Below are 15,386 nucleotides of genomic sequence, written 5' to 3'. Positions count from 1 at the left end.
CTAATAAGAGATAAACTAGGGGAGATCAGTGTTAGGAAAATCCAGAAAGGACATGAAAATATGCTCCAAATCACTGATAATGAAAGAAATGTAAATTAAAAACATCCTGAGGTTTCACCTCAAATCCCATAAAGCTGGCAAAAATGGCAGAAATGGGAATAGGCAGTGTTGGAGGAAGGAAATAAAGTTAATATGTGTCAAGAGTTTTACAAATATTATATCATTTGATCCTCACAAAAACCCTGGGAGGTAGGCACTAATATTATCCCAGTTTTGCAGTTGAAGAAACTAAGGGTCATAAAACTAATAATTGGATTAAGGTTGGATTTTCATCTCAGATTTACTATTCACTCAATTCACTATACAACCTAGCTATAGGAAGTTAAATACACTAGTACATTGTTGGTGGAGCTGTTAATCGGTATAGCCATTTTGTATAGCAATTTGGAATTACAAAATAAATACCCATGCACTTTGATACAGAGATTCCACTAACAAAAATATTATCCTGTGAGGTCATTGCTAACCACAATGTGCCCATTTACAACAAATAGTTATAGCTGCACTTTGTGTGAAGGCAAAGAATTGGAAACAAAGTAAATGTCCATTGATTTGGGGATGGCTACACAAATTGTGATACACGAATGTAAGGGAATGTTTGTCTGCTGTGAGAAATTATAAATATGATGAATACAGAGAAGCATGGAAGGCTTACATGAACTGATGCAGTGAAGCTCAGTCAAGAAGACAATATACACAATGACTACAACAATATAAATGGAAAAAACAACCACAAAATAATCAAATATGAATATTACAAAATTACTAGAACAATCATGACACCAGAAAAGAGATATGAGAAGAAATTCTCTCTGCCACCTTTCCCTGCCAATCTTTGTGGTGATGGTGTAGATCATTATATTTGGGAACACGTGAGGATAAATTCTATTAATAAAAATAAGTAAAATGGGCTACCCAACACTGAAAAAAAATCATTACATATTTTGTCAGATATTTTTGATGTATTGATTAGTTTTGCTCATTTTTTTATTCTTCCTCTTCTTTTTTCTTTTAAAAATGTTCTTTGTTGTATGGGATGATTCTGATAGGGAGAAGGAGAAGGGGAAATTGTAAAAACAAAACTTATCTATATAAATTTTTTAAACAGAGAGGAGAAAGAATCCAGGAAAAGAAAGTAATCAACCACATCAAATTGCAGAGAAGTCAAGAAGAATGAGTATTGAAAAAAATATAATTAAGAAATCATTGGTAACTTTAGAGAAAGTAATTTCAGTTGAATGATGAAATTAGAAAATGGACTTCAGAGGATTTAGAATAAAATGGGAGAAAATCAAGTGGCAAAACTAGTATAACTAGCTTTCTCAAGAAGTTTAACAACAAAGAGAGAGGGGTTAAAAGATAGGAGGGAGGATGGATTCAAGTAAGGTTTGGTTTGTTTGTTTTTTTAAGATGGGGAGACGTGAATATTGTTAGGCAGCAAGGACAAAGACAGTAAATAGGGAGAGAATGCTGACAATAAAAAGGGGCATAATAGTGGCAATGCTAGAGAAAAAAGGAGAGGACATAATTTAAGATACATGTAGATCTCTGAGTGATGAGCAAGGGAGATGGGAGAGCTCTTAGTTAATGGCTTCTGTGAAGTACATGTCAAGGCCCTCAGTTGAGAGTATTTAGGGAGAAATGCCCTGGGAGGCTTGAGAAGAGATGAGATGGTTTGGAGCCTAAATCATGGAGCCTGGAATGTGCTCTAGGGACATTTCTGCTTATAATGCACAGACAAAATATAAGTTGATGGATCTATGATCTTACCATTGCAGATATTCCTCCCACCAAACTAAAACTTTCCTGGCCTTCTTGGTTTATAGGATTTTCGGTTACTTCCTTCTATAAAATCTCCATTAAAGATCGCCCCAATGTGAAGAATGCCTACTCTATTTCTTTTAAAATCTTATGAATTGTGGTTGTTTAATCATTTTTTCAGTCATGTCTGACTCTTCATGATCTCATTTGGAGTTTTCTTGGCAAACATAGTAGAGTGGTTTGCCAATTCCTTCTCCAGTTCATTTTGCAGATAAGGAAACTGAGGCAAACAGGGTTAAGTGACTTGCCCAGGGTCACAAAGGAAGTAAATGTTTGTGACCAGATTTGAATTCAGGTCTTCCCAACTCCACACCCAGCCCTCTATCCACTGTGCCATCTAGCTGCCCCTATATTATAGATTACCAGTGTTAAAACCTCTGGATAAATATTAATAAAGATTTCAATATCTTAATCTGTCCATATACTCTCTTTCACTCTTCCTACATGACTGACTTACTGTCTTTTCCAACTAGATACATGCTTGTTAAAGTTTTCTATATACTTTTTGTATACAAGTCATTTGGGGGCTCATCTTCCTGAGTTCAAAACCAGCATTAGATGCTTATTAGCTGTGTAAACTTGGACAAGTCACTTTACCTTATTTGCCTCAGTTTCCCAATCTATAAAATGAGCTGGAGAAGGAAATGACAAACCACTCCAGAATCTCTGCCAAGAAAACCCCCCAAAAGGGGTCACAAAGAGTTGGATATGATTGAAAAATAACTGAACAACAACAACATTTTTGGTAATCTGCTGTACCCACACCCTTTGGGCACTGTGCAATTTTGATTTTTTTTTTGAGCTCTAAACACAGGGATTCAAAATATATAGTTTATTAGTTGGTTAAGTTAATGACAACATAATAAGCCTCAATTTTTTTATGTTTTCATTTGGGAATATTTACATTTCTAACAGTAAAACTTTCTAGGGGGTTAGTGAGGGTATAAGAAGGGTAAGTTAGGGGGGGTTGTATTTAACAATTCCTTAGTTATTACTGATGTCTCATTTTGCTGTCATTTCTTCTTCTTGCTGCTTTCAAACATATTACTTGTGATATCAGTGTCCACCAGAGAGATGCCTACTATGTTTTTTTTTAATACACTATTGAGATTTGGGTTTTGTTTTGTTTTTTTATTCACTGGACTGGCTACTCTCATAGTAACGGTCTCTTTACATGCACAGAAAGACAGGCTTTACTGGAACCAGCTAAACTATTAAATAAGACACATTTCCTTCTTTTCCCACATATAGTCACAATGAAACATTTCAACTCCCACAAAAAAGCAGGCCCCTTGGTATTGGGACTTCTATAGGCATGAATCATGTTACAGTATGTCTCTATACTGCTGATTTCACAAAAAAATACATTTCCTAACAGTCAATAGATCTCTCTCTCTCTCTCTCTCTCTCTCTCTCTCTCTCTCTCTCTCTCTCTCTCTTCAAATCACACACACACCAATCACCTATTCCAAATATCTACAGGAAATAAATCATTGTAACATTTTACAGAGTGTATTTAGACATTCCTTTCATATGCATAAATCCTCATATACAGTGCTGTTACGTGTGAACTTTGTATGGGCATCTAAGTATGGATCACAGGCAGCCCAGTGTAGTAAAATAAAGACTTTCCCTTGAGAAGAGAGAGACTTTGCTTCATGTTTGCTTTAGACACTTGTGAGCTATGCGATCCTGGAAGAGTTATTTTAACTCTCTGAGGCTCAGTTTCTTCATCTGTAAAATATGTGTAGTAAGAGGTTGTTCTTTGTTTTGTTTTTGTTGTTGTTTTTTTTTGCCTAGTTAATCCGTCAACCACTTCACAAGCCTTAGAACCCTTAGTAAACATCAGCTATTTTTGTCATGATGTTTGTCTTTCTCTCTCTTTGTGTCTGTCTTCCTGTATCTGTCTGTCTGTCTGTCTCTCAAACACACATGTCCATCTTCCTGCTTCTTCTCCTAAAAGCTGATAGCCACGCCGAATTCATTTTACTCCTGATTTTATATGAATCTAGGACTTATACAAGACGATCTTACCATGCCTAACTAGAACACTAAACCTTAGAAGGATGTTTCTTTGTTACTCGCTACTACCAAGTTACTTCGTGCTAGTAAGTGAACAAATGATCTCCAAGAATTCCAAATTCACAAATTCACAATGTAAGAAGGAATTTACTTCATGCCAGACGATAACTCTTTCCCCCAACAATAACAAAATGTCTCTTCTTTTGCTTCCTACTTTTCCAGACTCTAGCATTCTATCCTTCACTATCCAACAGTGAGTGATAGAAATAAAATATCAATGAACCAGATCCTACTGATATTATACATGGGTAGAATTTGGCCCTCTATGCTCATGGGAACTATGTAAGAATTTTCAATTAAAAGAGGATAACTAATCCCACTATATCCTTTAGTTAAGGCTGTCTAATTCAAATAACCCCATTCTTGTTTGGAAACTCAAAATCAGATGTGAACATTTTCTTTTCAAGTTATAGCTTCACTCCCCTCCCAAAGTCTACAACAGAATGGTATTCAGATGTTCTGATGGCAGAATGCAATTCTTTGCTGCATGGTTGAAATCACAATTTTATTCCAACACAACTGTCACAACGCCCTGAAGCAAGCTAAAAACAAAAAGGGGGGGGGTAAACTCTGGTATGATTTCATTTTCCATGTGTTCTTTAATGAGAAAATTTATCATTCTAAATATTGGTGTTTATTCCTATTTAAATCCTTTTTTTTTTCTAAAAAGAAAAAGAAACTGAGATTGAGTTGCTATTATGTAGCTTGGAAATATAACAAGCCTGATGTTTTCCTGACAATTCTGTTATTTTCTTGTGTGGAAACACTGTATTTATCATATACTGTACGGCTGGTGAGTCAGATATTGTAGAGACCTTATGGTTAACTGATAGTGATGTAAACTCTTTATGCCAGATTGTTTAAGAAGAAAAAAAAACCCAAATGCACTTAATTAACATCTGATGTGTAGCTTTTTCAAACACAAATGCAATATTTGTGTTTGAGCACTGGCAGTAATGACTGTGAACTCTGCTATTAATGTCTGGTTGAAAGATGCTTGTGGCAAGATCACGTCTGAAGCAACACAAATAAAAACTTGTGTTCAGACAAAACAATGGTGAAGAAAGAGCCCATTAGAAAAATAAAGAAGCAGCCATCAGAAAAGAAACATGCAATTTTTTTTCTCCCTTTAGAAACATACTCACATATCAAAACTACTCTCAAGAGTGGATCCAGAAACCATCATTTTCAATAAATCAAAGGTGAAAAGAGTCCATATATTCTTCCTCCTTATGCCCTTTTCCCCAAATAAGCTTAAGTTTAAGAAAGTTGGAAATCCTTTCGGAGTTTCTGTTAGTCTTCTTAGTAATTTAGGCGTCTTCTTCAGTAAATTGATGAGCTCAGAGGATCATAAATTCAGAGCTAGAATGGACCTTACATATTGTATAGTTGAGTTGTCTCATTTTTTAGATGGGGAAACTTAATCACAAAAACATTAAGTGACTCATATCACACAAGTAGTAAGTAACAGTGGTGGGATTTGAACCAAACTCCTATCAGTGCTCTTTCCACTGTACCATTCTGAGAAAGGCAATGTTATAAAGTATTTAGCATCTTCTTTCTCAGGGATTCTTAGCCTGAGCTCTATAGATTCCTGATGGTAGATAGATTTCAGGAAGTCTTTGAACTTGGAACTTTTAATGAATGATCAATTAAATTAATTATTTATTAATCATTTTATTATTAATTAATTATCCATTTCTCAATTGATGATTAATTAATGAATAAATGATCAACTTGGAGTTTTTAAATATTTGATAATGGTAGTTCAATATAATTGCTTTCCTTTTTAATCCCCTATCTTTTATTTTATGCATTTAAAATCATCATTCTACAAAATCCATAGGTTTTACCAGGCTGCTGTGGGGGTCCATGACAAGCAAAGGTGAAGAACCCCTGTTTATCTACTTGAAGAAAGGGTTCCTGATAATAGGCTGCATTTCAATTGCATTCTGATCACTGGATAAAATCCTGGAAACTTTTTACCAAACTAGGACAAACGCTCATCCTTGCTTCAGAGAAGCTACTAGGGTAAGAGTGGCATCTGGGCACCAAGATTCAAGTTTATGAGCAAAGAATGAGTAATCACAATTAGCATACTAGTCATGAATACTTTAGGATATAGGTGCATCCTAAAAAGGCAGAGCAACCACAGAGAATTTGATTAGACAATCAATATGACTCTATGCAGCAAGGAGGCACAAGGGATAGAGCACTGGAATCAGGAAGACGCTTTTCATGAGTTCAAATTCAGCCTTGGATGGTATGTGACCTTGGGCAAGTCACTGAAACTTATTTACTTCTATTTCCTCATCTATAAAATAAACTGGAGAAGGAAATGGTAAATTACTCCAGTGTCTCTTCCTAGAAAACCCAAAATAGGGCCACAAAGAGTCAGACACAACTAAAACAACTGAACAACAACAACATGACTCTAATGTGATTAGAAAGCCAAATATTAGCACAGAGGGAATGCAGGATGTCTACCCATGTCACTGAAATCAGAAGTAAAGGACCGGTTAGCAAGAAGACAGACACAGAGATGCTAACAGAATCAAAGAAGTATTCTAGTATTATTGTAGCCAATGACTAGGCATTGCTTCAATTGGATTGCGTTTCAAATTTTGTTCCTGAAGCAATTCCCTGTATTTCTAAATAAAAGAGAAATCATATTCTCCTACTACAGAATAAATGTGAGTTCTAAGCAATTAAAGACAGGGATTTAGAAAGAATGTTTCTGAAGGTGGTAGATGCTATAATTAAATGATCATTATTAACATTAAAAATAACATATTTATATAGTACTTCAGGATTTGTGAAGAGCTTTTTATATATAAATATATAAGTATATATACATAAATACTGAACCAATGCACCAAAATTTGGGAGATATCATATATATATATATGTATATATATATATTACACACTTTTATATATAGATGTATAGATAATATTTGTATGTGCATATACGTGTATATATTAGTACATGCATGTACAAACATATGTATTCAAACATGCATGTATAATTAAGGCCCGGATACTGTGGGATGAATTCCAGAAATATTTGAGGATGCAAAAATGGACACATAAATATGCCAAAACTCAATTTTTTTTCTAGAAAGTACAACTGTGCTCTTTTCTACTTAGCCCTTGTAGAGATAGTTCTCTCCTCATCTCCTTCTCAAGTTTACAGTTTAAGTACTTAAGACACATTGAGTTTCAACACTTTGAAAAATGCTACTTTTCAGAAGATCAACTTGACTGAATAGTTAAGTGCAAGTAATGATGAAATGTGCTCCTTGAAACAAACTTCTTTCTCCAAATGGTAAATCATTTTCTAAGATGGGGCCTCAAGCTTCGAGAACACTTGCAGGTATCTCAAAAGAATCCTCATAGGAAATTCTTAGTGTGGGGTCACGAGGCACTATATACATCGCTTGGGTTTCTCGATGCCAAGAGCACGATTGTCTGATATTGGACTTCCTGTTTACAGTGGAGGGAATTGAGCAGGAGCAGATCTCAGTAACCCATTTAGAGAACTAAATAGAAAGTCCATGATTCCAAGACTGCCATTACTCTTATCTATGACTCTTAAAACATCATATAAGATTAGAATTCAAAGAACACTTTTCTTCTATTTTTTAAACAATTATATACACATGCATGCTTTTCATACAACAGAGCAGACTATAGTGTTTAAATTACCCCATAAATATTTAGGCTTTTTTTTTTGATATGGTGTTTATTTATAGTTCTTAAACTATCAACCATTATTGCTCTATCCTCACTTACGTTCACAACAAGCTGGCCAACCAAGAACTTTTAAAAGGAATTTGGCTTAAAAGATTTTTATGTGTTTGGCGGAGGCTGAGAATGTTAATCATCCCTGGACACATTTTGTTCTCTTTTGTTTATAATATTTTGGGGGAACTTCAAATTAGAAACCTGTGTCCTTATTGATTCTCGTACCATTCTGGGGACTGTGTGAATATATTTGTCATTCTGGAATGTTGACATCAAGTGCTGACTTGATAGCAATGCTAATATTTTATTCAATTTTTTAAAAAAGAAATCAACATGGCAACAAAGTGTTGTTGATATTGAGCTGTGGTAGAGCATGAGAAGAATGCTAAGATTTCACATTTGAGTAACTTGAGATGAGTTGGGGGGGGGAAATGTTTAAAGTTTAATTTTAAGAAACATATAAAAGCATTACCATTATATGGAACGAAATTTATTCAAATGATAACTAGATCTAATACATCTTCATGTTAACATTATAGCTTTCAAGATGACATTATTAATTTGATTATTTCTGGCAAAACTAGATCAGGTTTTTTATCCTAATTTTGTTTTTAAATAAGATAAAATATAGTAAAAACTAAACTGTACTTGGAGTTTACTGTGAATCAGATATTCCACTTATATTCTGATCTGGTGTATATTAGAAGCTGGTAATTTATATAACTTTAAAAATTATTTTCCATTCACCTTTGAAAAACACCTTATTTGCTTGCTACCCAGCACCTGCACTGGACCTGTTAAATGGATTGATATTTTTAGCTGCTCCAATCTAAGAATATGGCAAAGAAACTTGGAAGCCCTTGCTTGCAATTTTCAAATTTCCTGGTCAAGAGGAAGTTTATAATGCTTTCGGAAAGAAGTACAAGAAACACCATGGGAAACCATCTAGGCCCATTTTTCTTTTTTTGCTATCACAAAAACATTTTAGATCTTCCATCACTCCAAACTTCACTGAAATCAAAGCCTAACTTTGACTAATTTTGATAAAAAATTACTTTAAAAAAAGAGGATAAATAAGGGAAAGATTTGTGTAGAAACCAGTTTCTTAGAAGAGCTGAAGACTACCTCAACATTCTCTAGATATTTTTAGAGAAAGCTGATCTTTGTGTAAAATAGCAAATAAGATTTAAGGAGATGGAAGATCAATTAACAAAAAATTAAAGATTTAGGGCAGCTGGGTGGCTCAGTGGATTGAGAGCCAGGTCCAGATAAAGGAGGTCCTGGGTTCAAATCTGACCTCAGACACATCCTAGCTGGGTTACCCTGGGCAAGACCCCCCTTTGCCTAGCCTTTACCACTCTTCTGCCTTAGAACCAATAACATAGTATTGATTCTAAGACAGAAGGTAAGGGTTTGTTTTTATTTAATTAAGGAATAAGGAGAAAAGGCAAAAATATTCTTAATAACATATACATTTAGAATGAGAATTAGAATGAGAATGATAACAAGCATATTAGTTTAAAACAAAAACAAAATTTCCTTCCTTTTTATGAGATTGGCCAAATAAGAAGAATAGTATTAGTGTTTAATTTTTAGGTAATGATATTTAGCAGAAAAGCTTGATGTTCCTAATAGGTTAATTCAATCCAACCTAACAAATACGTATTTAGTACATATCATAAACAGAGCACTATGCCAGTCCCTGAGGGAGATATAAAGTCCCTCATGAGATTTACAATCTAGTGAAGAGCTTACACTGTTATTGTCATATACAGTAATACATGGTAAGTGCATTAAAAAAAAAGGAAAATGCTCTGTAAGAGGGCTATAGACAATGACTCACTCACTCTCACAGAGCTATGAAAATGGACAATTCAATTACTTATCCAGATGTTGGTCTACATGATGCTAAACAACTGATTGAACTATATGGTTTATTGAACTGACTGGCTATTTTGGCAACTACAGGTTCAATCTGCAAAGCAGCTTGAGTTTAAAGTAGGGATGAAGTTTCTGAAATTTTAACCATTAAAAAAATATATATTTGCTCACCTGTGAACTTACTTATGAGACAGTAAGTAAGGTATAAATAGGTTTCGGGAAGATAGTTCTTTCTATCAACCATTAATTTATTGAACTTATTTATGTATAGAAAAAGAAAGCATATTATCCTTTAATTCTGTGAATTGTACTTATAAACATGATTTAACATCTAAGATTTATCGTATCTTGCACACATGACCAAAAGTGAAGAACAAGATAATAATAGCTGAAATTTAAATAGAATTTTCTTGTTTGTAAGCATACACACAAATATAAAACATATTTGTATATATACACACATACATATTTATATACATTTGTATGTATCTTTGATATGTCCAGTCAGAGATTGATAAAGTCCTTATCTTTTTATTCTTTTGGACAGTTTAGGGCTTCTCTAAGCAAGGTACAAATTCCCTTTTCCTGAGTCTTTACAACTCCACCAGCATGGCTTTTTACTTGTAATTAATAACAAAATTCTTAGATAAGGAGTTCTACCAGCTATGAGGATCAGTATTTTTATCTTACATTGACAATTAAGCTTATACCTTTAAGCTGGACCTTGGAAAATGCTGCAAGATTCAAAGAAATATATCTGTAGTGTTTGAGTTAGAGGTGATAAGGTTGATAAATTGAGCACCCACCTGATTAGCTGACTCAAAATTCAAGCAAAATTGTAATTAAGTTGTTAAAAGAGTCAGTTTTTTTTAGACCCAGTTAAGGTAGAGGGAAAAGACTAACAGAAAAATAAATAAGAAAGAATTTAAGAATCTTAATAAGATATCAGAAAAATTAAATATGGCAGATCTTTAGCAGTTACTGAATGGGACCTAAAAGGAATATGCATATTTTTCAGGGTTCTGGCACCTTTATAACAATTAACCAGGAGAGAAGACCTAAAGAACTCATAAATAAATATAGAAAGGCAGAAATATAAAATCCTTTCTTTAAAGATTGCAAAGAAATTAAAATTTTAATTAACAAAGGGAAATTAACAAAGAATTTTGAAATAAAGTTTAAGTGATTCAATCCAAACACGAGTGGCTCAAAGAACCATAGAAACAAATAATTTCATCAAAGCAAATAATACAATAAGAAAATCATACAAAAAATGTACAGAGTGCAGCCAAAGCAGCTCATCAAGGCAGTTATATTTTTAAATAATTATTTTGTCAAAACAGAGAAGGAAGAGAGCAATGAACTGGACTTACATCTTGAAAAATTAGACCATCAACAAAATAATAACCATTCATACAAAAATAAAAATTCCAAAAAAATCAAAATAACTTCTGAAAATAATTTTAAACAGTTAGTTGTTCAAATGAAAAACACAATAAATCAGATAAATCATTAATTAATTTAATTAAAACAGAGACAAGGAGCCCAAAATTCAGGGAAGAATTTCCCAAGATTATCTCTGATAATGCTTCGAACAAAGAGCTTTTCTAGTTCACTTCACAGTAAAAAGACTTCTTAGAGGAATGACTCATAAGTAGCCTAAACTTGCCCTGCTTTCAGAGAACCAACACCCTTCTCCCAGGAGACTGTTAAATGAATAAAATTGATCCTTCATCTCCATGCTACTAGGAAAAAGGAGGTAGGGGGGATTATATTTCTAACCTGTCAAGCCACATCTTTTGTTAGGTGTAGTTCCTATATCAGGTTTAAGAGAACTGAATTCCCTCCTTGAGAACCAGCCCAGCTGCTTCCGTCTTTGGACAAGGCTCCGTTTCTCCGGTTGGTCAGCTTCCCCAAAAAGAAACACACTGCAACCAGGCACATGAACTGTCAGCTTTTCAGCTAAGCCTAAGGGGAAGGGGGGAGGGGATGGAGATAGGAAGGGAAAAAAAATAACAAAAATCAGAATCCTTAAAATGCTCCAAAGTCTAGATTGCTGCTCATGAAATTCCTTTTGGCTCTGGGAAAAGTTATAAACTTCTCAACAAGGCCTTTAAAGCCCTTTACAATCTTGCTCTAAAGTTTTATCTAAACTGTCATTCCAGACTTGTTTCATCTCTAATATATTCTAAATCCTAGCTAAATTGGCCTATTTGATGTCTTCTTTTATATGACACATCCTCACAATTCTTTACCTCTTTACAAACTATTTCCCATTCCTAGAGTACATAATCTTGTCACTTTTACTTCTAAAGTCCATAGTTTCATTTGTATGATCCTAAGTACTATATCCTGTTTTCTGATTACTCCACACACATCCACAATTATTAATGCTTCACCTACAAACATTTGCTTTGTATACATTCTATATTTTCTTATCTATGTATGTTTTTCTTTTTCCTTCTCCCCTTCCAACCCAATCCCTGGTGAAACAGAAATCTTTGAGGGAAGGCAGCTTCTATTTTTTTTTCTTTGTATTCCTTGCATCACCCACAGTGTTTGAACTCAGTGGACACAGAATAAAGATTAAATTGAATCTTCAAAAAAACTACCACTGTCTGCTTTATGTGATGTGGGCTGTTTATTAAAACTAAAGTTTTAAAATGTACTATGATTTTTAAAACATATAATTCCCAAGATACCCTCATATGTGGACTCCAAAAAAGCTGCCTCAAGTTGGAGTCTCTCTATAAAATAATACCTACTCAAAACTATGGCTCATGAGCCCCCACAAATGTGTACCCTTTTAAAATATATATATATGTAAAATATATACATATATTTTACACACACATATATATATATATAAAAGAGGACAGGGCCTACTTGTACAAAATTATTTATAGCAACTCTTTTTGTAATGACAAATAATTGGAAATTGAGAGGATATCCTTTAATGGCTAAACAATTTTGGTACATGTTGGTGATATAATACTATTGTGCCATAAGAAATGATAAGCAGAATGATTTCAGAAAAAGCTAGGAGGATCTGCAGGAACTGATGCAGAGTGAAATAAGCAGAATTGGGAGAACATTAAACCCAGTAAGAGCAATACTGTATGAAGATCATCTGTGAAAACTTGACTACTTAGTGACGTAATGATGTGGGGCAATCCTGAAAGACTATTGATAGTGAATGTTCACTTCAGGAGAAAGAACTCTTAGAGTCTGATGGGTGTGTTATCAAAGCATAGTATCTTTCACATGAGTATATTTGGGGTTTTATTTTGGGGTTTTGAGTATGAGCGATGACTAATATGGAGGTGTGTTTTGCAGGATAATAAAAATAAAAATTTAAAAGATAACAAAAATATATAAGAACAGATCACAGAATTTCACAATTGGAATGGACATGTCCTTTCCAAGATGTCCTCAGGAAGAACATCTAAGTTCAAAGTAAAAATAGTTACTCAAACATAGCAAATTAAGTAATAAGAAATGCTCTCCACAGTACCTCCTGGGACAAAGTGTCCATAAGCTAATTATATCACCAGATACATATTATAATGTAAGTTTCTTGAGGACAGAGACTGTCTTGCCTTTTGTGTTTATATCCTCAGTAGTTGGCTCCTGGCACATAGTAAGTACCTAAAAATACTTTTTTGTTCATTCCCATACACAGAGATCATTCACTCAGTGGACAAGTTTATAAAGAATTTAACAAGTGGCAGGCATTGTGCTAAGCACCAAGATACATTCCTCCCTCCCCACCTCTTCCTTCGTCTGTTCTTCCTTCCTTCCTTCTTTCCTTCCTCTTTTTCCTTTCTATTTGACTGAGGAGTGGAAAATTCCTTTGAACTTTTTCAGATCCCTGATAATCAGTCTGAATCCCCTCAAATGATTTTGGAGACTCCAGCCAACAAAATCACAGGGCTGAACAAAAGTTATATATGAATGTCACTGCCCTATCAGTCTCCTCCTTAGGTCCTTTCTTTTAAATTTGCCTTCATTATTTGTCTCTATTACTAGCAATAAAATCACATCTTTGTTTAGTATTTCTGACAGCAACAAACCTCTCTAAGACCCCAAAAAACGCAAACTGAAGAAACTTTTGTGTCTAATTCATAAAGATAATATACACATCTTGTGGAAGACAGATGTACTATATTTCTTAAGCTAGAAGTGAGAAGACCTAAATTCTAATCTTAGCTCTAATACTGACCTTTGGAAAGTCAATTACTCTCTGATCCTCAGTTTCTTCACTTGTCTGTGACTTATAGATTTATAAGGAATAAGTTCATTCTTGGGGATTACTCACAATTTATCCCTGCCTCATACCTTCACCCAGAGTTTACTCTCAGAACACCTTGACCCTGCCTAGATTTTCCCCTCCAAATACCAACATTTGACTCACTCCTAAGCTATATAGGAAAAGAAAGAAGAAGTGGGGGGAACTCCCCTTTAACAGAATACTGACAATAAAAGAGACTTTATTTGACCTGGGGGAGAAAAAAAAAAGCACAAAGGATTAACCCAGTCCTACAGATAGTTCAGATACCTCCCCAAACACTTCTAGTGGGCCTCTCCTTTCAGGTCCCAATTTAAAGTACTACCATGAGGAAGGCTACAACTGCTCTCATTGAGCTCCCCCAGACTCCTTCCTGCATCAGCCCCCCATCCCCTGGGGGGAAAAGCACTCAGAGCACTACAAAGTTAGCCCTTTTGCATTAAAGTAATATCAGTTCTCTTTGTGGTAACAAAGAACTAGAAATTGAGGGAATGCCCACCAATTGGGGACTGACTAAACAAATTGTGGGTTACGATTGTGATAGAATACTTCTGAGCCATAAGAAATTATAATCAGGTTAATTTTAGAAAAACATGGGAAGGGCTAGGTAACTTAGGAAATAGAGAGCCAGGCCTGGAGAAAGGAGGACCTGAGTTCAAATCTAAGCTTAGATACTTCCTACTCATGTATCCCTGGTAAAGACACTTAACTTCCATTGCCTAGCCCTTACCTTGATTCTTAGTATCAATTCTAAGAAGATAAGACTTTTTTTAAAGAAAGAAAAGCATAGAAAGACTTAACATGAAATTATGGAGTGAAACAAATAGAATTAACAGAACATTCTACATAGCAAATGAAATATTCTTCAAAGAATGACTTATGTATATCTACCTCCAGAGAAAGAATTGATAAATACAAACAAGACATAGTTTTATCTATACATATATCTTTTATTAAATGATGCCTTACCAAACCAGGGAAAGGAAGAGAGATGTGAGATACTTGAGAATTTTAATGTAACAAACAAATAGCCAAATGAATTTTTTTTAAATTTAAAATAAAAAGAAAGTTAACCCTTTTCAATGGACTTGAGCAGCTCCCATAATTCAGAGTACTAGTAGAGGTCAAGAAGCAGGTTCATTCCTCCCCATTATGGATTCGTCCCTTTTTTGCAACAAGCAAGTCATTCCAGGGAAGGACAAGAGCAACTTCAGGGATCTAAGTAAACCTTATAGAGAAGGTGACATCTGAGCTGAGGCTTGAAAGAAGCTAGGAATTCTTTGAAACCACTCTGAGAAGAGAATATACTTCAGGTAGGGAGACCAGCCTGTGCAAATGCACAGAGGTGGGAGATCATGTAGAAAGAACAAGTAGGATAGTTTGACTAGAAGATCAAGTGCATGTAGGGAATTAATATGCACTGAACCTGCAAAAGTGGCCTGGAAACAGGTAATAAAGGGCTTTAACTACTAGATGGAGGAGTTTGTATTTTGTCCTAGAGGCCAGAC

At 34.6% G+C, this 15,386-nt stretch overlaps 1 protein-coding gene across 2 annotated transcripts in view; it reads right to left on the bottom strand.

Moving 5' to 3' along the window:
- Positions 1 to 15,386, bottom strand: part of FTCDNL1 (formiminotransferase cyclodeaminase N-terminal like) — a 125,202-nt gene that overhangs the window by 64,625 nt on the left and 45,191 nt on the right. Inside the window, exons 3-4 of one of the 2 annotated variants that reach the window (XM_044666429.1) lie at positions 11,373 to 11,558; positions 4,486 to 4,505 (exon numbers count right to left, since the gene is read on the bottom strand). In XM_044666429.1, the coding sequence (XP_044522364.1) occupies positions 4,486 to 4,505; positions 11,373 to 11,558 (206 nt within the window). Of the gene's footprint in view, positions 1 to 4,485; positions 4,506 to 11,372; positions 11,559 to 15,386 lie in introns of those variants that run through there. The other variant, XM_044666428.1, reaches the window with a different exon arrangement.

Source organism: Gracilinanus agilis, chromosome 3, assembly GCF_016433145.1.
Source record: "Gracilinanus agilis isolate LMUSP501 chromosome 3, AgileGrace, whole genome shotgun sequence".
Lineage (NCBI taxonomy): Eukaryota > Metazoa > Chordata > Mammalia > Didelphimorphia > Didelphidae > Gracilinanus > Gracilinanus agilis.
The sequence above is the reverse complement of the archived record's forward strand: the minus strand, read 5'-3'. Positions and strand labels throughout refer to the sequence as shown.